We start from the raw sequence: 24,007 nt of genomic DNA, 5'->3' as shown, positions 1-24,007 counted from the left end.
ATTCTTTTGATCCCGTTGAACATTTAAATTACCTGACAAAAGTGTCCTTTCCTTTAGATCCTGGTTAAAGACCTTTTCCGGTTCCTTCTGGTTTACGTGTTGTTCATGATTGGCTTCACATCAGGTTTGTAATGTTTTAAATGCGATCATCTTGAGGTGAATACTGGCAAAGGTGTAACTTTTGGGGGCTTGTTATAAAGAGTGGAAAAGGGCTATAAAATGATGAAACATGTAAGGTTGAGGGGTGTGGTAGCACATGGCTTTTATGCTCATGAATCCTCACATGTTAAGCTCCTTCTGAGTGATGGTTATGGAGGAGTTCAGATTGGATTGCTTTTGGGATGGTTGTCCTGGGATTAACTTCCACACCAGAATCTAGATACACTGACAGAAGCAGGATACCTATCCAGCCTTTTTGTTTTAAGATGCATAATGGAACAGGAATTGTAAAGAAAGAAAACAAATCTTTCTTCAGAAAACATGTTATTAAATGATTAGATTCCCTACAATATGGAAATCTGTTCTAAAATAAATTTATGGAACCACATAAGTTTTTTACTTCTCTGCTTTTAAATGTATCTGTTACAAATGTTAATAGTGATGTCTGTCACTTCCATTCCAGCCCTGGTCTCACTGTTGATGACTTGTCCCAGTGACGATATTACACTTCAAACTTGTGACATAACATCTGACTCACCCAACTGTACGAGTTCGACATATCCCATCTGTAGAGACAACTTGTCATTCAGCAAGTTCCTGCTGGAGCTTTTCCGACTCACCATTGGCATGGGTGACCTTGATGTTATCAACAATGCCAAGTACCCCATAGTGTTTGTCATCCTTCTGGTGTCCTACATTATCCTAACCTTTGTGCTCCTGCTGAACATGTTAATTGCTTTGATGGGTGAAACTGTGGGTCAGGTCTCTAAGAAGAGCAAGCAAATCTGGAGACTGCAGGTAAGATTGACCAGTGTAGAGATTGTAAGCAAAGTTATATCTTTTTCTTTGAATATTTCACAGTCATAAATGGAAGTTTCAACACTCTCTGTCGGCATTTACTCTCCATGCAAGTAAATAGGTCCAATTGGTTTTACCCACCCACCCTGTATCCATTGCCATTCACCTGTTCTCTCTCCGATTCAATTTCCTAATTTGATCTTGAAATTTGATATAGTTCCCACCTTCACCACAGAGGGTGGTGTGAATTCTAGACATCTGGATTAGTGGTGCTGGAAGAGCACAGCAGTTCAGGCAGCATCCAAGGAGCTTCGAAATCAACGTTTCGGGCAAAATATGAAGGGCTTTTGCCCGAAACGTTAATTTCGAAGCTCCTTGGATGCTGCCTGAACTGCTGTGCTCTTCCAGCACCACTAATCCAGAATCTGGGGTTTCCAGCATCTGCAGTCATCGTTTTTACCTCGTGAATTCTAGACACCCAAGTCTGTGTGAAGGATTTTCTCCCAATCTGTTCTAAATTGTGTGCATTCAGTCTTATGCTAGTGGTCCCATATACTAGATCCCTTGAATACTGAAAGGTCCATATACATTTCTGTCAGGCTTATAACATCCTTTAAAAGCTTTGTGGTTTGTCAAAAACAACCATCTTTTTGAAATCTGTGATCTCTGTTTCTAGCTACTTCCTATCTAAGCTCCAGACAGCATGGTACAACTGATCTTGCCCTTGGGGTTGAATTAAACAATCAGGCAATGTTCCTGGCCCGAAATGGATCACAAGGGTTGTGAGAGGACAGCTCCTGTTGTGGGAGAATCTAGAATTAGAGATTGCTGTTTCAAGATAAGGGAGTCACCATTTGTGACAGAGATAAGGAAAACACTTTTTTCTATTGTAGGATCATCTGTCTTTGGAGCGCTTCCTGAAAAAGATTCCTTAAAATATTTGAGATAAGAGTAGACAGACTTTTTATAGCAACAGATTGTTGGGGGAGAGGGGAGGTGGGAATGTGGAATAATCAGATCAGCCATGATCGCAGATTAGCTCTGAGGGGTCAAATGGCCTATTCCTGCTTTTAACTTCTGTGTTTGCGTGTGACAAATGCTAACTTTCTCCCTGTCAGTCTGCAAAGTTTTCCTTCAGTGAAGAGACAGTGAGAAAACAAAATATGAATGGTCCAGATACAAGAGAGGGGGAGCAAGAGAAAGAAGGAGACAGAGTCATGAGAAAGTGTTGAGAGCATGGTGCTGGAAAAGCACTGCAGGTCAGGCGGCATCCAAGAAGCAGGAGAATCGATGTTTTGGGCATAAGCCCTTCATCAGGGAGTTTATTACTGATGAAGGGCTTATGCCTGAAATGTGGACTCTCCTGTTCCTCGGATGCTGCCTGACCTGCTGTGCTTTTCCAGCACTACACTGTCAACTCTGATCTCCAGCGTCTGTAGTCCTCACTTTCTCCTCATGAATGCAATGTGAATGGAAGAGGAAGTAGTGCAGGAGTTTGAGCACTGTGAGATCTAGTTGGCCACTCAACATTTCTAATTACATGGGTCCAGTCTCCTGCTGTGAGAGATTGGGTACACTTGATGCAGATTGTGTAAAAGTGATCATTAATATTGACAATAAATATTGGATATTATTTCAGTGGGCTACAACAATCCTGGATATCGAGAGATCATTTCCAGTGTTTCTAAGGAAAGCGTTTCGTTCTGGTGAGATGGTTACTGTGGGAATCAATTCTGATGGTACTCCTGACAGGAGATGGTGCTTTCGGTAAGAAAGAGATGACTCATTTATTTTTAACTTATATTTAATAGTTGTGTACGCACAGGACAGTCGCAGTGACTGGTAAAGAGGTACCGTGGCTGATTTATTGCATGGCCTGGTTCCAGTCACCTGAAAAAAAGGCCATAAATTTGAAACCTAAGGGAATTGTGAAAGACCCTTCCAACCATCCACTGACAAACCAGCTCAGCATCCCAAAAACGAGTCATGCTATCCAAACAGGGCGGAGTGTCAGCAAAATAAATATCAGAAACAACTGAATCGCGAGATGAAGCTTTGAGTTGAGATCCTTCATCTAAACAGTTTCCACCTTGAATATTAAACCTTCTATTTCCCTGACTTCCATTGTGGATATTTTAATGGACCTGTTCAGACATGTTACTACATACCTCTGCAACAGGTGGGAATTGAACCCAGGCTTCCTAACCCAGAATTAGGGACACTACCACTACACCTCAAGAACCCTAATTGACAGCTGTTGTAAACCTCATCAGTGTCGAGCTCACTGATTTCATTTGTATATTGATCCAAAGGGAGCTAAAAAAATGGCCTAGAATTGAGAGATGGGATGGAACTTTAAATTGATTTTTAGTAATGCTTCTTTATAAACCTCTTGTAGAGTAATAATACAATGGATATCATCAGAGGATCATCAGTCTTTGGAGTACTTCCTGAAAAAGATTCCTTAAAAAATATTTGAGATAGGAGTAGGCAGACTTATTGATAGAATGTCAGTTATCAGGGGGTGGGGGGGGGGGGAGATGGGAATGTGGAATCAGACTGGGAACTGTGCAATCTTACACAACGTTCATATAGTGCAATATTCCACCCTACCATCATTATGTATAAAATGACATCTTCTTCTGCACGCCATGTGTACCACAGACACAATTCTTTGGTTCTTTTTGCACAGAGACTATTTTAGCTGCTGTTGGAGGTTAGTGGTGAGTGGGCAGGTGTTGCATGGAGAGTGAGCATTGAGGTAGGTGAATGTGGTATTTCAGGCTTCCAGCCAAAGGCATTGTTTACCATTTGACCACTGCCAGGATTGGTGGCCAAAGGGCAATCTGACCCCAAGTGGTGGGTAGCCAATTAAAGCTATTTAATAGCCAATTGAGAGAGATCGATGGAAAATTACAGTCAGCCTGCAGCTTCAACTACTTCTGCTCCCTGGAGGTAGCCACAAGGGCAACTTTTGGTTGTTTTTAATTTGCAAAATATACAGAGAGAGCTCCTGACCTGGAGTGGGAATCTGCAGCTCATTTCATTTTGGAGGGATCCTGCCTGTTGTCAATTTGATGGCAAACCCATTCTGTGATCACTAATTAATTATCTCCCATTAGCCAAAACCACTGTGGCTTGACTGCTTTCCACAAAGTTTGAGGTTTCAACCCCCATTTGACCCCAATGTGAGATTCCAACCCAAAAGGTTAAATCCTGTCCCTTGGGTTTCTGCACATTGTGGCATTGGGCAGCCTGAAGGATTAGCCACTGGCCAACTGGTCAAGGTTTGTACACAAACTGGCTTCACATTAGGAGATAATTTTGTTGCTATGATAATTTTATATGATCATATTTCTTTCTCCTATTTCGCAATACTGCCTACACTCAACAGTAACAGTGACATTGCTGCTTCTGTGTATATTCCAGAGTGGATGAGGTCAACTGGTCTCATTGGAACCAAAATGTTGGAATTATTAATGAAGATCCGGGTAGGAGTGACACCTACCAATATGATGCTGGTTTTACTCACACCATTGGGCGGCTACGGCGAGGTGAGCTACAATTACACTTGTTTTTACAAAAAAGCCATTGATATATCAAAATCAGTGAAACCTGTAAATTAAAGGCAATGTAGGTGCTGGTAACAGCTGTCCTAGATATGGAAAAGCCTTGGTAGAATTGGCAGTTATTTTTCCAGCATCCATAGTCCCCAGGACAGAGCAGTACAAGCATTCATTCCTGGAGATAGGCTGGTTTCTCTACCCATGTGCATGCTGGGTAGATTGAACCAAGGATATATTTCCCTCCCCTCCCTTATCAGCATTCTGTAAAGACCACTCCCTCCGTGACTCCCTCGTCAGATCCACACCCCCCACCAACCCAACCTCCACTCCCGGCACCTTCCCCTGCAACCGCAGGAGGTGCAAGACTTGCGCCCACACCTCCCTCCAAGGCCCCAAAGGAAACTTCCATATCCGCCACAGATTCACCTGCACCTCCACACACATCATCTATTGCATCCTCTGCACCCGATGTGGCCTCCTCTATATTGGGGAGACAGGCCGCCTACTTGCGGAGCATTTCAGAGAACACCTCTGGGACACCCGGACCAACCAACCCAACCACCCTGTGGCTCAACACTTCAACTCCCCCTCCCACTCCACCAAGGATATGCAGGTCTTTGGACTCCTCCATCGCCAGACCACAACAACACGACGGTTGGAGGAAGAGCGCCTCAACTTCCGCCTAGGAACCCTCCAACCACAAGGGATGTACTCGGATTTCACCAATTTCCTCATTTCCTCTCCCCCCACCTTGTCTCAGTCAAATCCATCGAACTCAGAACCGCCTTCCTAACCTGCAATCTTCTTCCTGACCTCTCCGCCCCCACCCCAGTCTGACCTATCACCCTCACCTTGACATCTTTCCACCTATCGCATTTCCGACGCCCCTCCCCCAAGTCCCTCCTCCCTACCTTTTATCTTAGCCTGCTGGACAAACTTTCCTCATTCCTGAAGAAGGGCTTATGCCCGAAACGTCGATTCTCCTGTTCCCTGGATGCTGCCTGACCTGCTGCACTTTTCCAGCAACACATTTTCAGCTCTGATCTCCAGCATCTGCATACCTCACTTTCTCCCCATGCTGGGTAGATTGCCTTGCAATCACCATAAACTTCATGAGAATTTAGGGGCATGAAGGAAGCAGGTTGCTTGGGAAGTGATCCTGAATCAGTGAAATCTCCAGGTACAGCAACGTTGCAGCAAGCTGCCTCCCGTAGTTAACTTGTAAAAAGGTTTGGTGTATTGAAAACTGTCCCAGTTCATTAATTGTGGATGTCCATGGTTTCAGAATGGCTCTTGTGTATGCACTACACAAGTCGTTTGGGTCTGTGAATGTGTCAGTTTTGTAAGGAGTGTTTATTTTCGTACAGGTTTCATTACATTCTAACTTCCAATCCAATCAATCAACTCAAGCCAAAGGTATAATGTCCTGGGGACAGACAAAAGAATAAAGGAAAACTAGTTTATAGAAAACTTGTGAAAACCTCAAACTTACTATTAAGTAATGTTCTGTTCATAAATTAATTGAGCATGGTAACAAAGGCCTGGATTTTCTGTTCAAGGTCAAGCAGTCCAGCATGAAGCATAGCCCACCTGGATCATGTAAATCTTAAAGAGGTCAAAAGCTTGTGTACAACAAGAATTATTTGCATTTATATAATTCCTTTAACATCTCAAGCTCTTAACAAGGACACTCCATTGTACACATTTTTTTTGAAGAAGTTCCGATGTTTGTTGGCCACTTAGGAGCCTGTCAGCTTCCACCTGGTGTTGTCCAGCCCCTGACTCTGGAAAAGTTGGCCTGGATCAGGGCACCATACATGCGCCATAAATTCAGACTAATACTTCTCGATCTGAAGGGGAAGTCCCAAATCTGGTACCTTTCATTGACTCTTCCAGGCTGTAAGTTGTTTATTGACACATTTCTGATGTACATCAGATGAAAAATAACCTCCTGGAATCTGAGATACTTTTTAATGATGAATTAAAACTGGGAAAATTTGGGCTTCTGTTGCTTTTGTTTTTTAGACATAACTAATTCCAAAGGTCAGCATTTGTGAAGCATTATCTTTTTGTAGTGTGTATGGTGATAGTCTGTCAGGGAACAATCTACGGGTTGGCTGACTTTGTCAATTAACCAACACCTATATCTCTATTTATGCAGACCGCTGGTCAACTGTGGTTCCACGTGTTGTGGAGTTGAATAAAAGTTCTCGTCCTGATGATTATGTGGTGAGAATGGAGCACCTTGCATTGGAAAGGAAATATGGAGATGGAAATTGGCAGCAACATAGCCACCGGAAGAAAGATGAAACACACATTTAATTATTTATGTTATTTGATAGATGCTGGAATTGAACTGACAAAGCCAGAACCAATTCAAAATCAGGTTGAGGTTACTACAAGGGAATGTTTATGATTGAAAGTTAGTGCCACATGACACACACTGTCCCTTGTAGGGATCTGTACACAGTATATTCCAGTTCAAGATGCTCAACACTAGACTGTTTGTGCCAATTAAGAACAGACTATCTTGGAAATATTTACTTCCCTCACTCAGCTGTTGTGAAGTCATTTTCCACTCTGCTGTTCTGCAGTAATGTCTTCCTGGGAGCAGGGACTGGCTGCACCAAGTTTATTCACCGTCTCCTCACTCCATCTCCATCGTTGTTTTTCATCAAATAATATAATGCCACAGGTGTTAGATCTATGGGGTTGAATTTCTGCAAGTGTTTCTGATTTCATAGAAGCATGAGGCAGATTCTGCTCTCAGTAGACATTTCACTGTATGGTCTCTGCATTATGGGATAAACACATTGGTGTATGTTTTTATAATGCTCAGTACAGGACTGGATATCCATGCAGAAGAATTATTTGTGCTCCATCATTTCTCCTCCAGCCATTGGACTGGATATTCATAAAAGTAAGGTTGAGAGAGGAAGAGGACTTTATTAATGTTTGCATTTACTATGCTATTATCCAGTTACTTGTAACTGAGTTGGGTGTGCACCAACTCTCTCACTCAGGAGTGCCTACAATTTCCATTTCCACTGGGAGATACTGAAGACACTGCTCTCATGTGATCACTTTTTGTAAACAGCTAAATTGAAGTGAGCTTTTCTAAACCCTCCAATCAGCCTCTGTTACTAGGCAGAGTGGGATCAGCAGAAGCACAAATTGCTACTTGTCTGGCAGTGTAACTGACCCAAAACCAACCAACACGTGATTGATTGGTTCTACCCCGAATCCATTCTCAACAAAGACAACTCAGATAGAAAAAATCCTCAGGAAAGTAATAAGATATTGTGACATGCTACACAGGAGAATATCATCCCCCATGTATAAATTTGTACATAATATAAAAGGGATAATGACAGCTAAATAACACCATGCTTGGCTCTTATGGCTTGCTGATATGATCTGTAGCTTTGCAATTGTAGATTTGTTGCACTATCAAATACACATATATTCTGCCTCTGTTGAGGAGAATCCGTGTTGACCTTGATTATTCATTTTTTAAAAAAAGTAGGTATTGGACTACCTCATTCTGAGGGTGCTATTCAGCTTTAGCTGGTCGAGCAGAACATTTGCCCATGAATCTGTCTGACTTTCATAACCCATGGACTTAGAGCAGGTTCTTTATTAGATAAATAATTCCACTAATTTATCACCTAAATTGCCACCTCTGCCCAAATTTAAATGCTCTGGGCATAAATGGGGTTACACTGGGCATTAAATTGGCTTGTAACTCATCACTCTATTTGCAATAGCACTAAAGGCACCATGCTCTCAAATTAGGATTGCAAAAGAGGTGGTTGGATTCCTTGCCTGGTTCAATAGGAGACCACCTGTAATATGGAAATCAAGATCTTATCATCACCCAGTTGTGAGGGGGTGAGTGGTAGACATAGTGGATTATAACACTGTCTGGGACATTAACTGAGTTAGCCTTAAAGGAACCACAGAGGCTGCCTGAATAGATTTTTAACACTTTTTTGTGAAGTCAGAAAACGTGTTAACTTCTCCCGTGCCTGTGTTTACAGCCTGCTCATTCCCTCTTGTGTACCTCAAGATAAAACTAGCCTCTAATCACAGTCACTGTAAACTAGACTATCTCAAACTGAGTGCTGCTTCTAAGGGAAGGCTGCAGTCTTTAAGGTGGACCTTAAATGTGATGTTAAAAGTGCTTTTCGATGTTGACATTATGAAACAAGGGTAACACAAATTTGCAAGTATGTATAGTTTTTTTAGTTCATTGATAGGAATTTAGTCTATAATATTAGGCAAGTGATATTTGAATTATATACCACTTACAGTGCAGAAACAGGCCATTCAACGCACCAGGTCCACGCCAGGGTTTATTGCTATGGGCTTTCTATCCTTTATCATTTCATTCCATCAACATGTCCTCCTCTTGTCTCCTGTCTCTGTGATAATCCAACATGACTGTGGATGCCTGGAGTATTTGGGATCATATTTGGCCAGGTTACTCATGCTGGCTTTCTGGCAGATTCATAGTGCAGAGTTGAACAGAATCTGTGAGGAGTGTGTGGTATTACTTATTCCCTAGCTGTCACCAGACGACGTGTTTTGGTGAGTGACAATCCCATCGCTGGTACAATCACCATAATACACAGCCTAATCACAGTTCCAAATCTCCCAATCTCCTCCTCCACGCATTCTCTGTGTGAAGCACATCTGAGATCAGGAAGTGAATAGAGGAGACAGGAACAGACAATAACCCATCTGATTGTTCCTTTTTCCTTGTGGGAGGTAATGGTCTAGTGGTATTAGCGTTGAATTGTTAACCCAGAGATCCAGATGATGTTCTGGGGACCTGGGTTCAAATTCCACCACTGCAGAATTTGAATTCAACAAAAACAAATTCTGGAATTAGGGGTCAAATGATGATCAAGAATCAATTGTCAGAAAAACCCAGCTGGTTCACTAACGTCTTTTAGAGAAGGAAATGGCCATCCTTACTAATTTGGTCTACATGTGATTCCAGACCCACAGCAATGTGGTTGACTCTTAACCGCCTTTTGGGCAATAAATGCTACCTAGCTAGCAATGTCCACAGCCCTTGAATGAATAAAGAAAAAAAAAAGTTCTGAAGACAGTGGGACAGGTATTTATGGTGGTTGTGTAACATTGGCCAAGTGCCTAATCAACCTCTGAGCTCATTCCTTAACACAGAGTGTGCACATGTTGGAATCAGCAGCTCAGCCTCCCCATTGGCACAAGCAGATGGGTAGGCCTGGCCAGGTGTTTTATTTATGAAACATCAGAGGTAAAGGGGAACACTGTTCAGGGAGTGCCTTTTGCACAAAAAGAGCACATCCTCCCCGGAAGATTGAACCTCTGTCTACCATCCCACCTGTCTACGCCGGCAGACCCAACCCCTGATTCCCTCCTCAAGCTTTCCAACTCTTTCACAACCCAGCACCTCAGACTTTGGGACCCATACTTCGTCCTTTCTGGGTCTACCTACAGAACCAATGACCACCACTGGGAGCAGGCACTGCAGGAGCTACTGTCCATGAGCTTTCGAGGGCTGGAACTCCTTCCCAGTAAATGGTGCCAGCTGGCAGTGGGCTTCTTTCAGATCTATCAGCTTGCCACTGACTTTGGCACCAGGCCAGGGGTGAGTAGACTGTTTTATTCTTTCCCCTGAATACCTCAAGACCAATATCTACTGCATTAGATTCCTGTTCCAATAGATTATAGCTGAAACTACATTGGGCAAGACAAGGAAATAAAGGGGCAGTGATCATCACTTATTTGATATTTACATTACTATTTAATGAGGTGTGTCAAGTGTTGGATAAGTGGTATATTACTAGACTATTAATCCAGAAAGTCAGCAAATGTCCTGGGGACACAAGTTCATATTCTGCTGTGGTAGATTGTGAAATTTGAATTCCATAAATATCTGGAATTAGGAATCTAATGAAGACATTGTCAGGAAAAACCCATCTGGTTCATTAATGTCCTTACCTGGTTTGGCCTAGGTGTGACCCCAGACCCACAGCAACGTGGTTGATACTTAACTGCCCTCAGGGCTAATAGGGATGGTTAACAAATAGGTAACTAATAGGGATAGGAATAAATGCTGGCCTGGCCCATGACACAGGAATGAAGAAAGAATATTCATTAAAAATTGAGCCCTTGTTCAGGAAAGGAATGTTCATTTTTAGCCTTCCTATGTTGCACAACACTGTCAGCCAACTGCTTGCAGAAGACCTGCACTCTCAAACCCCTACTCACATCAATAAAACAAACTAGTGTTATGCATGGTGCGAAAGAAGGATGAATAATAGTTGTAGAAAATTACTTGATACATTTATCCTGAAGCAGCAGTTTAGATCTGTGAGTGATTGGAAATCACCCAATGAACCCATGCTGGACATACCTTGCCATACCACATTGTTAAAACACATCATAAAACAATCCATCATTAGTAGTTGATACTGTATTGGTACAATTGGTCCCCTTATTAAGGAAAGATATTATTTAATTGGAGGCAGTTCAGAGAAGGATCACTGGGATAATCCTTCGTATGGAGGGATTATCTTATGAGCAAAGTCTGAACAGGTTGTGTCTCTACTCCCTGGAGTTTAGAGGAATGAGAGTTGATCTTATTGAAACATCTAGGATTCTTAAGGGGCTCCATATTAGGAAAGGTGAAACAGAGGTTCACTAAAATATTACCAGAGTGTAAAGATTACTGTCCCAAGTGAGCATTTGTGGCTTTTGAAAGGCTGATCTAGTTACGTAACCATAATTCATAAGGTCTAAAAGCTATTAGTGATTGTTTCCACTTGTCAATGAAATGGTAACCAGAAACAGAAATTTAGATAATTGCAGAAAATAGTTAAAGGAGATGCTAAAAAGGAAGTCTTCACATGGAGGGTGATCAGAATATGGACTTATCCATTTCCAACCATTGGTGAAGCTGAGTTCTCCACAACTTCTACTTTAAAAAAGAATTATTAAATATTTTATATAGCAAACAGGAAATTGGACCAAGTGACTCACTTGGAGAACACTGATGTTGAAAGTGGTCACTTTCTGAATGGTTTCATTCCACAGCCAAAAAGTATGTGGTGGTTTTAAACTTAAAATTTGCCTTGGTTCTACTGGACCAAAGGGTTGTTCTCTCATTAGAGAGAGGAACTTATTATTAAAAATTACAACAATAATAATGAAAGAAATCTTCCTAGTCAATTCCAGATTAAAAAATGTAAAATACTTTCATCCAACATTCCCTGCTTGTTGATCAGTTTATATTTTTTGTATACTTTATTATTTTATCTATCAATTGATTTTAAGTGTTAACATTGTGTTATGTAGATATGCAAGCCAATAATATAAAATATTTCAAGATACATTGCACTGCGATGTAGGTGAATGAGGCAAAATGTAAGATTTATCTATATATATATATCTACAAAAGTGCTTGTCTTATTGATTACAACCAAAAGTGCTATATTTGATGGGAAATCGCAGCTTTTGACCAACTTTACTGCGCAAAAGGCACTATATTGTATCTACAGTATTTGTCTGTACTGTTTAAAAAAACACATTTTAGCTCCTTGTGATTGCCCATTTATTATTACCCAGTGCTTACAAAGCTAGACAGACAACCCCCCTTCTTTATTCCTGATGAAGGGCTTTTGCCCGAAACGTCGATTTTACTGCTTCTCGGATGCTGCCTGAACTGCTGTGCTCTTCCAGCACCACTAATCCAGAACCCCCTTCTTTAATTCCATGCCTTTGCTAAGTCAGCTGAGCTGCTATAAGTAATTTCAGTGGTGGTGGGGAAGGACCCGACAATGGAATTGGAGGGAAATGGGGGCGTTAGTGATACGTGGTGACCTTGATTCTTATTAAATTACCCTCACTGTAAAATATTTGTGGTTGGATGCTAGTGCCACGTATGTTCAGACTCAGCCCTGGCTGAGTTCAGTTGGTGAACTGCTGACATTCTCTAGGTTCACATGAGCAATTGCTGTGACCAGCAGATGAATATTGGAAAGGTGGGTCAGTGGCATTTGAGTGGCTGGGGGTAAGCACAGCATAGTCACTATTTATCTACTTGTGTTGTATTGAAACCAACCTGTCAGTTGACGTTTAGTATTTTAAATTGTGCAATATGTTTGTAGGACCAGCCTATTCTACATCTAATTATATTTAAAAGTTGGCAGGTAAATTCATAGCTCGTTCACTGAAAACTTCTTTTCTGTTTATGATAAATCTTCAAGACTAACTGCAAAATAAGTGGCCATATTAGTTTGATCGGTATAAAATAAATAGATCAACAGGGTCTTTTTCAAGGAACACTTGCTGATTTATGTGGAGAAGTTTTGTTTAAAAGTATCGAGGTGAAAAGATGGAAATTAGTACCTGAAAGTAGATGTCATCTGTATGGTTTAGTTTAGCTGCATCTTTTTCCCGGCTCACTTTTCTTGATGTTCTGTTCAACTAAAATATAATTAAGAGAAGGCAGGAAAACAGATTTTCCTTTAAAGGTGAAATTGGTCAAAAAACTGAAATCTCCCTTTAAGTCAACGTTGGACATGTGTTTCCAGATTTACAATGAGATGTGCCAAATGACCAGTGTCCATTTTTGTAACGTTGCTGACATCCAAAACCCTCTTTGTAAATTCAGGGAATTGCTGCTCACTCTGTGAAACTGAACACATTTTTTCTACCCTGCAGTTTAATGGGAGTTCTAATAAAATATCTTTTAATTATTTAACCCTTGCTTCTGTGCATTACAATAGAAACAAATCATGCATGAAATATGATTAAATATTTGGTGAACAGGATGAAATGACTAAAATAGCTCCTTCCAACAAAAGCAAAATACTACAGACGCTGGAAATTTGAAGAAATCATAATGGATGTGAAACATGAACAGTTTCTCATTTTCACACTGTTTTTAATCTAAATGTTCCTTGCCCAACAATCTTGGTTGGAATCTTAGACACAGACAGAGCCTGAGACTTTTCACTTCTTGCAGGCTGCAGGGCTTTCTCAGTGTTGCTGAGGAGCAACTTTGAGGTCTCCACATCTGGGCTTCCCTTAATACGAAGTTCAGACTCCTCTTCAAAATTATGTGCTAGCTGGATAGAGTAGATAGAGTGAAGCTGTTTCTGGTTATAAAATACATTTTCTAAAAACCTACTGACAACTGTATACTGAGTGACTTGCAAATGAGGACAGATTGAAGAAATTGGGAACTGTTCTCCTTGGAGTAAGGAAAGCTGAGAGAAAATTTGATAGAGGGTTTCAATCATGAGTGGATTGGATAAAATAGATGGAGTGAAGCTGGTTCTCATTGTAAAAGGAACGAGCAAAAGGGTATTGATTTAAAGAGATGTGCAAACGATGTGAGGAAGATCTTTTACACTCTGCAAGTATTTGGGTATGGAATACTCTGAGTGGAAATATGGTGGAGGTAGGTTTAATTGAAGCGTTCAAGTGGGCATTGGATTTTTTTGGATAGTAATGGTGCGCAGGTATATGGAGGAAAGGTAGGAGATTGGCACTAGGTAATAGAGCCCTACTAAATAATAGAGCCAGTGCAGGCATGATGGGCTAAAAGGCCTCATTCTGCAAATTAATTATTCTGTAGAGTTCACTTTAGCTGCTGATCAGAACTGGAATCAGAGTCAGTGTCAGTGCAACAAGGAGTGGATGCAGGAGGGCCAGGAATACCTTCCCAAGGATAAAGATTTACTTGAGGGAGGAAGAAAAACTGCAGGTATTTGCAAGTTTCAGGGCAAATCTGAATCATAGATTACTCTGGCATGGAAAATGCCAATAGCCCTAGATAGACATTGGGGATTATTTAAAGTCTCTCTTTTGAGTGTCGTCTACTGCTGTAGAATATAGTAGAATGTTTCATTATTTGCTTGTAGGACGTGGGCATCACTAGCTAGGCCAGCATTTGTTACTCATCTTAAATTGCTCTGGAGGTGGTGAGACTGACCTGCCTTTGTGAACTATGACAGATCTGAGAACAGGATTTGCTGGAGAAGCCAAGTGGGTCCGTTAATGTTTCAAGTCCAATATGATTTATTCAGAACTACAGATGCAAGAACACCTGCTGTGCTGTTGGAAGGATTTCTAACCCAATGACAGGGGAGGAATACAATCTGGTTCAATCAGAGTGATGTGTGGCTTGGAGGTGATGCTGTTGCCATGCATCTGAGGCACTGCCTTCTTGGTGAAAGAAGTTAGGGAAACTGTGGGCAGTAGAAATATCACTGGGATAGTAATTCAGAGTCCAGATAATGTTCTGAAGAAGGATCACTAGACCTAAAACATTAACTCTGATTTCTCTCCACGATTGCTGCCAGGTCTGCTAAGTTTTTCCAGCAATTTCTATTTTTGTTTCTGATTTCTAGCATCTGCAGTTCTTTCAGGTTTTTGTTTAATGTTCTGGAGACGCAGGTTCAAATCCCACAAAGACCGAGAAAGAAGTTCAACGAATAAAAAAAACTCCAACAACGTATATAAAGTTCATTCACTTTTAGCAGAATGTAAGGTACCAACACTTTAATGTTAGAGTGCACTTTAATTAGAGAGGGTTTATTCTTTCCTGCTCGTTAATATCTCAGCCCAGCAGAGGGCCCTCAAGTACTTTATGTTACTTCAATTTAATGGATATTAAATAAGGACGGAATGCAAAATCAAATATTATAAAGAGCAAACAATGCTTAAAAGTAAATGAAAGGCAAGTTAGAATTCTAACTTAACAGTAGGTAGAAAAATGTTTACAATTTATGTCTGTGATATCGAACAATCATTTATACGCGAGAGAAAGATAGATCGTCATTGAAACCTCACTAGCAATATATATTCTCCACAGAAGCATGACCGCTCGGTGAAAGTCCAACCCCACACATTATACCACCACGGTAATAAGTTGGCAGCACTGCTCTCTCTTTAACAACTCCTCCTTTCGAAACAAACGAGTGGAGCCGGTTTCTTTCCTCTCAAATAAAATACTTGCTCTCATGTATTTTATAATGAATGAAATTTGTCGATTTAATGATTATGATCTCAGGGACTCAAAAAATCTTCCTCTTTCAACCATCCACCCACTAATTCCCGCCCCTCCCCCCAAACCAGGTAGAATTGTTTTGTAAAATTACACTAGATTGTAGATTATTTTCTAGCGAGAACAAAGAACGCTATGGTTCCAGAGGCGAATCTTTACAGCTCTCTCATTCAATGGAGAGCTTGACCATTTGAACTATTGGCATAGCTGACAGAATGAGCACTAACGCATGGATGCTAACTCGCAGTGCGCGACCCAGATGCACCAACTTTTATTAAAGCCACTCATTGTAAAACACAAATGTGCTGAGTACTGAAAACCAGCACATGCTGCAAACTGTGTGCTTCGATAACAATAGCAACACTAAGTACAACGTCGACCGGATATAAAAGATCAATTTTTTGCGAGAACTAGTTACCAAAAATACAGGATAAAAGCTGGAGGACACTTTAACAATATTAGAAATGAGACCTCATCTGAAGTGGTCAGTGGAGGTTCTAATGATTTCACTTTATTCTCAGTTTAATTTATTAACCAGCTAAGAACACATTTCCCAGCCCGTGTGTGATTGGTTCTTTATGGCTTCTGCTTCAGGTACCAATGCAATGCTAGACTTGTGTCCTTGCCCAGAACAAAGTGCAGTTATAAATTGGGATTCCGGTATTAAGCGGAATTAACAACACTCTAATCATATGTTTTATGATTTGCATTCCTGTAAATAGTTTATATCAAGCTCCACGAATGGTCATGATGGCATGTCTCGCACAAATAGGCTGACCGATTTACAATTTATGTCTGTTTACCACTAAACAATTTAGTTTCTTTGCAGTAGGCTGAGCACCACCAAACATCATGATTGAACAGTTTAAAGTTGTGAAAGACTGAAATAACAGGAAAAGAGTTGGGGCTAGGAAACTGAATCTAAGCTGATATCTCTGGGTAAAAGTACAGGAAATTAATTCACTCAGTAAACCAAGCAAGGGTCCCAGGAGTCTGAGGTGTAATAAACTGAGCAGAATCACAGATCTGTTACATTACAGAAGGAAGCCATTCAGCCCATCAATTCTGTGCTGGTTCTATTCCCTATAGACAATCTCCTGCCTTTCCCCCATAGCCTTACACTCCATTTCTATTCAAATAATCACCATCCAATGCCCCTCTCCAATTTAACTGACTTGCATCATATTTTGAAGCATTTTCCATAACCCAACAATTTGCTGTGTGTAACAGTTTTTTTCTCACATCACGGTTGCTTTGTTCAAATCTGTGCCTTCTCATTCTCATTTCTTTGATGAGTGGAACAGCTTTACCTTATCTATTTTGTCCAGTCCACTCATGATTTTGAAAACCTCTATTATAACTCGTCTCAGTCTTCTTCACTCCAAGGAGAACAGTTCCAGCTTCTTCACTCTATCCTCATTTGAAAGTCACTCTGTATATGGCTGCCAGAAGGACCTCAGAAGTGAAACTTAATCCCTTATCAGACGGCCAGCATTAACATCAAACGTTAGTGCCAAGTCAGAATATTGCAGCTTGGGACAGAGAAAAGCTCCTTCTTTACCAATAATGTGATCTAAAGCTTAGGGAGAAAAGAAACATTGTGGCATTTTCACCACCATCCATGAGAGACATTTTTGTGATTTCTTGAATGAATATAGATTGGAAACAAGGGACTCCACTGCAAAATGGGAATGCTGTAGAAATGTCTGGCAACTGCTGGGCCACCTCAATCTTAATACATAATTAAGGAGTAACAGAAGAACCTCATATTTTGGTAAAATTAATGTTCCTTTCCAAAAAAAATGATTTAAGAGAAGTTTCACCCAATAGTTGCTGTGCAGACAATTGTTCAACACAGTATGGTAACATTTCTTACTGAGAACCAACTCCTCAAAGAGGTGGAAATGTCCTAGCTACTATTAAAATGTAAACAGAATATGCGACAGAAATATTGCAGTAGTATTTAACTGATCCTTACAATAAGCTTTCAATCCAACAACAAGCCATAAAAGTGCTCTCAAGAGCAAACAACTTATACAGTTTGCAAAGTAAGGGTGCCGAAGAAAACTCACAAAAAGCTAATTATTAACTTGTAGGTATGGATTACTCTCCAAATTATATTGATACAATAATGACGTAGAATTAAATGCTAATGTTTTAAAGTGTAATATATTATACATATTCTGTGTAACAGTAACTTTTTAAAATTCACTCGTGGGCAATATGCATTGCTGGCTGGGCCAGTTTTTTTTGCCCATCCTTAGTTGCCCTTGAGAAGGTGGTGGTGAGCTACCTTCCTGAACCCCTGCAGTCCATGTGCTGCAGGTAGACCCACGAGGTTTGTTTCTTCAACATGAATTGGCTATAACACAATTGAAGAATTTAGATCTTTATTTGTAGAATGTGAACTTTGCTTACCTGTATTGGACAAAAAGTGATTCTGGTCCCATTGGTTTACATGGCGCTGCTATTACACAATTTTCTTATAACATGGGATTGCATGGGAACAGAACGATCATGTTATATCAAAACAGACTGGATGTCCCCAAGTCAGGAGAATGAGTGACTTGGAAGGGAACTTGCAGGTGGTTGTATTCCAATGTATCTGCTGCCTTTGTCCTTCTAGATGGAGTGGTCATGGGCTTGGAAAATGCTGTCTAAGGATCTTTGGTGAATTTCTGCAGTGCATCTTGCAGATAGTACACACTGCTGCTACTGAGCATCGGTGGCTGAGTAACTGAATGTTTGTGAGTGCTGCTGGTGCACCCATGTGAGTTACCAGTATGCATGTAGGTGTCATAAACAAAATGCTGTTTACCAAAATTTATGATAGCCTCTGAATTCTCCGCTTCAAAATACAATGGAATCCCTCAAAAGGACTCAGATTCTCTAAGTTATGTCACCACAGGCCTCTCAGACATAATCAGTTCAGTTGCAGCAGAAACCTGCTTGGCTAATAGTTCCTTTCTGTCCCATTTGACATTGCTGTATGTTTAATTAGGCTTTAGGATCTACAGTTTGTCTCTCCACTTCGGCAGGAAGGTAAACCACTTTACAGTTCTCAGACTAGAACAATAATCCCTCTAGTTGGTCATTCCAATCTCTTAGCTACGTTCTCCCCAGCCTCACCCCCTGCCATTTATCCCTCCACCCTGGAGGCTCCTTGCCTCATTCCTGATGAAGGGCTTTTGCCCAAAACGTCGATTTTCCTGCTCCTCTGATGCTGCCTGACCTGCTGTGCTTTTACAGCACCACTCTAATCTTGACTCTGATCTCCAGCATCTGCAATCCTCACTTTCATCTACCATGTAAAAGCTGCCTCTGAAATCAAATAAGACAAGTTGTATTTGTTGCTGACAGTGAGCTGGCAGCTAAAGTTTGTTTCTACTTAACATCTGTTGGCATCAGCTTTCTCTTGATTTTGTTGACTCAATGTCCTGAGTTTCTGCCATCAGTATACATGGAACTGAAGTGGCTAATCCCAACCCTCAATTCTTTGGGCATATGAGACAGGACATCTCAAAGCATTAGATCTATCTCCATCTCCTTCAGAGGACTCCAGCAACACAGATGCCAGTCCTCAGCCAGTTCAATTCACTCTATGATTTTAAATAACAGTTGGAGGCAATGAAGACTACAAAGACTATGGGCCTAGAAACCATTCTTGCATTTGTACTGAAGACTTGCGCCTCATATCTTGCTGCACACATAGCCAAGCTGCTCCAGTACAGCTACAACACTGGCATCTACCTGACCATGTGAAAAATTGCCCAGCTATGTCCTATACTCAAAAAGCAGGACAAATCCAACTCAACCATCCAAACAGTCTACTCTTGATCAACGCTAAAAGTGATAGGTGTTATCAACAGTGCTATCAAGCAGCACTTTCCAAGCACTAATTTGCTCACGGATGCTCGGATTTGGTTCCACCAAAAACACTCAACACCTAACTTCATTACACCCTTGGTTTAAGCATGGACAAAACAGCTTAATTCCAGACATGAGGCAAGAGTGACTGCCCTTGATATCACTGCAACATTTGACAATGTGGCATTAAAAAGCCTTAGCTAGAGTCAATGGGTATCTGTCTGTTAGTTGTAGTCATACCTGGCACACAGAAAGATGGTTGTGGCTGTTGGAGATCAATAATCTCAGCTCCAGGACATCCTCTGCAGGAGTTCCTCAGGGTCGTGTCCTAGGCCCAACAACCTTCAACCGTTCCTCTATCAGAAGTGGGGATATTACCTGATGACTGCACAATTTCAGCACCATTTTGTAACTCCTCAGATGCTGAAGCAATCCATCTCCTGATGAAGCCAGACTAACCCTAATCCTAACCCTATCGCAGTTTTGAGCTGACAAGTGGCAAGTCACATGCATGCCACACATGTAGTGGGCAATAACCATCCACAGTATGACAGAATCTAAGCATTGCCTCTTAACATTCAGTGACATGATCTTCATGGATTTCTGCCTGCCTCATCAACATCATGGGGATTACCACTGATCAGAAACTGAACTGAATTAGTCATATAAATACTCTGGCTACACAAGCAGGCCAGAGGCTAGGAGTCCAGCAGTAAGTAACTCATCTTACTTCCCAAAGCTTGTTCACCACCTATAAAGCACAAGTCAGGAATGTGATCGAATACTCTGCACTTAACTGGAAGAGTACAGTTCAACACTGAATAGGCTTGTCACCACCCAGGACAAAGCAGCCCACTTGATTGGCATCACATCTGTTAACATTTAATTCCTCTACTGCCAATGCTCAGTAGCATCAGTGTGTACCATTTGCAAGGTGCACTGCAGCAATTCACCAAACTCTTTAGATAGCAGCTAGAAGGACTAGGGCGACAGATGCATGGGAACACTACTACCTGCAAGTTCCCCTCCAAATCAATCACTATCCTGACTTGGAAATATATTGCTAATCCTTCAGTGTTGCTAGGTGAAGTGTCTGGACTCCTTCTGTTATGGCATTGTAAGTCAATGCACAACAAATGGACCGTAGCAGTTCAAGAACGCAGCTTATTGGCACCTTCAAGGGAAACTAGGATGGGCAACATTTGAAACCAGCCTGTGGCACCTACATCCTAGGATTGAACAAAAATAAATTTTGAAGCAATATTTCAGGTAAGGCAGAACCAGTAAAGTTTTAGCATAGCTTCTTTGCTTTTAACTTTTGTGCCTCTATTTAAAATTCATTTTAAACACTTCCTAAACTTGTCCTACCACCTTCAACAATGGTCTGTGTATATATTAACCCCCGATCCCACTATTGCTGAATTTCCATTAAAGTTGCACTTTTATTATCTCCTCTTCTTCTTCTCAACAAAATGCAACACCTTTCTCACAGTTCTGAGGAAGGGTCTCTGGACCCGAAACGTTAACTCTGATTTTTCTTCACAGATGCTGCGAGACCTACTGAGTTTTTCTAGCAACTTCTGTTTTAGCTCAACTAGAGGGACAAGGGTACAAAAGGATGGGAGCACCATCACATGCAAGATCCTCCTGAGTCAGGTATTGTCCTGACTTGGATTATATCACCATTCCTTTGCTGTTACAGTCAAAACTGCAGCTTCCTGATAGCAATGTAGATGTCTCCAAACCAGATGGAATTTGGCCTCAACCACTAACTTCATAAGGGCAATTAAAGATGGGAAAGGATGCTGGCTTTGTCAGTAGGGCACTCATCCCAAGAAAGAATAAGCCTTGATTTTTAACCCAACTACTATTGCAACTTTTTTCACTGTGGCAACATCATCTTCCTATTTAAAAGCAGCAACAAATTATTTTTTGGTACCTCCACCACATCTTGTGCCTCCACCTTTGCATAGCTGTCTTTTTTGGTCCCCAAATGACATGGCCATACATTGCTTGTTAGGATAATAAGGAAGACATGCTAGGTTGAGTGCTACACCCAAAATTCTAGATGCAATTTTAAGCCCCATCTGAATCAGCATAATTGCAGAAAATTTGCATGAATGTTTCTTTGCTGTACATGCACCCTTTAGAAAGAGCCCACCTAGGTTGCAGGTTTCCTACCACTATAACGGTGCGTCTTCGGCCCTTATTTACCTATCTTTCTCTGATGCATTTTTTTTACAATTTATTAGTTTTGTGGATTCTATTTGCTGTTTCTGAAAAAAGTCAAATTTAGATGAAGTAAAGTATTCTGTCTACTGGTCTCTATACCTCTCTGTCTCCAGTAGGTGCTTATAATCACAGTACTCCCATTTTCTATTGACTAAAAACAAATAATAAAACTGCCTACTTCAAAATTCATGATTTCTGAAAAAAAAGGTTCAAACTAGGATGAAGGAAGATGCAAAATTATATTTTCTGAATGTAGAATTCTGGAATAGCTACAGACGGATGTGTAATTAATAGCACCTTAAGTTTATCTTATTCTTTCTCACACAAACATGCCATCTTTTTTAAAAAATAAATAATCCACGTAAACCTTATCTGAATATTGCTTAAATTTGTTTGCTACTTTTAAAAATGATTGTTAAACTAGACAAAAAGTGTTAAGAGGCTGCAGAGAAAATGATTGAAAAGTCCAGAGCATAAAGCCAATTAACTGGCAAGTCCATAAAGTTGGATTGCAGAAAGGTTGGGAAAAAAGGTGAAGTGTAGACAAAAAGGAGGAATCAGTACAATTGTTTACAACTGAGGAAATTGGTAGCTAGGAATTCGGCAAAAGTGCAAACATTTGGCTAGACAAATCAGAAAAAGGCATAAGCAAACAATGTTTTTGGAACAAAATTTTGAAAGAAAAGATTTCCCTCTTATATATTTTAAAGTTTGCAATAGTTTGTGGTATAAACAATGCAACTGAACCCATCGGTCTCATTACAAAGATTCCACGTTTTTGACTTGCTCCATTCTGGTCCATTCTTCAATATTTGCTCAAATCCAAAGTTAACTTCACTAACAACAGTCTCTTACATCGTTTTAGCTAAAATATTGGCAAATTTGAAACAATACATCTCTCCATCTTAATACATTTCTATTCTTCACACATATTTTTGTTTTATTCACTTCTGGGACATAGGCATTGCTGGTTGGGCCAGCATTTATTTCCCATCCGTAGTTGCCCTTAAGGAGGTAATGGGGAGCTGTCTTCATGACCTGCTGCAGTCCATGTACTTTCAGTAGACCTAGAATGCTACTGGGAGGGAATGCCAGGATTTTGATTCAGTAAAACTGAAGGAATGGCAATATATTTCCAAGTAAGGATGGTCAGTGACTTGGAGGGGAACTTGCAGGTGGTAGTGTTTTTCCTCACCTAGTTTATTTCTTTGTTCTTCACTCTTCCTCATGTTGTCCTCTCCTTTCATTGTTCTGCCTTACACTCTGTTCATCTTTAACATTTTGGATGAGCAGATGTACAGAAAACAATTCAGGGTAGGCAGGAAGGCAAACAGTATTTTGTGTATGGGGAAGGAAGAAAGGAAAGAAATAGAAGCACTTGGGCTGAACGGAATGTTCAGCAACCCATTGTGCTTTCTGACTGTAACTGTGATAGTAAAACAACATAAAAGCCAAGGGTTGGGAATGATTCACATATGAATAATTTTTAAATAGCTTTATTTGACTTTACCGAAAACATATCTGGGCATAAGCAATTATGGAGGATCAAGGTATGCCAAGTTGCAAATAATTTCAGGTAGGTTCTGACATCAAGCATAGGGAATGGTTTACACTGGCTACTGAAGGAATTGATTCATTGATAATGAACATAGATGGTGTCAGACCTTGGCATCACTGGGATCAGATCATCATGTCTTTATGAAAGTTATGAGTCAAAATCATAAATGTAGATGCAAAGCTGTTGTTGCGATTGATGTGATCCAAAATCAATCAGGAAACTGTAAAGCATTGCATAAAAAGTAATTAACAAATCTCCCAAATGGAACCTCAAACTCTCTACACCAAAGAAGATAGTGAGCTTTGAGAAGATTTGTAGCTCAGATCGAGGTTCTGGATGTAGGTTTGCTCGCTGAGCTGGAAGGTTCATTTTCAGATGTTTCGTCACAATACTAGGTAACATCTTCAGTGAGCCTCCAGATGAAGCATTGCTGATGATTTCTGATTTCTATTTATATGTTTGGGTTTCTTTGCTCAGTGAACAAACCTACATCCAGAACCAAAGAAGATTCCTACTGAGTAAACACACTCTAATAATGGAAGCTCAGAGGGACAGAAGGATCTTGGGTTTTTGTCCGCAGATCCCCGAAGGTGGCAGGACAGGTTAATAGGTTAGTATAGAAAGCTTATGGGACACTTGCCTTTATCAGTCATGACATCGATAAGAACAGGGAGGTTATATTGGAGCTGTACAACAGCTGGAGAGCTATGTGTAGCTCCAATCACCACACTGTAAGGAGGATATGATTGTACTGGAGGT

At 40.7% G+C, this 24,007-nt stretch overlaps 1 protein-coding gene across 1 annotated transcript in view; it reads left to right on the top strand.

The window, feature by feature from the left end:
- Positions 1-13,253, top strand: part of trpv4 (transient receptor potential cation channel, subfamily V, member 4) — a 121,273-nt gene extending 108,020 nt beyond the window's left edge. The window contains exons 12-16 of the mRNA XM_087999938.1: positions 58-124; positions 623-957; positions 2,597-2,724; positions 4,387-4,511; positions 6,685-13,253. Of these exons, the coding sequence (XP_087856064.1) occupies positions 58-124; positions 623-957; positions 2,597-2,724; positions 4,387-4,511; positions 6,685-6,845 (816 nt within the window). The 3' untranslated portion in view covers positions 6,846-13,253. The remainder of the gene's footprint in view (positions 1-57; positions 125-622; positions 958-2,596; positions 2,725-4,386; positions 4,512-6,684) is intronic.
- Positions 13,254-24,007: the final 10,754 nt, after the last annotated feature.

Source organism: Chiloscyllium plagiosum, unplaced genomic scaffold (assembly GCF_037043375.1).
Source record: "Chiloscyllium plagiosum isolate Xiang-an unplaced genomic scaffold, Cpla_swu_hap1 HiC_scaffold_24, whole genome shotgun sequence".
In the NCBI taxonomy this organism is placed as follows: domain Eukaryota; kingdom Metazoa; phylum Chordata; class Chondrichthyes; order Orectolobiformes; family Hemiscylliidae; genus Chiloscyllium; species Chiloscyllium plagiosum.
Note: the sequence above shows the minus strand (reverse complement) of the source record. Positions and strands in the feature narration are given on the sequence as shown.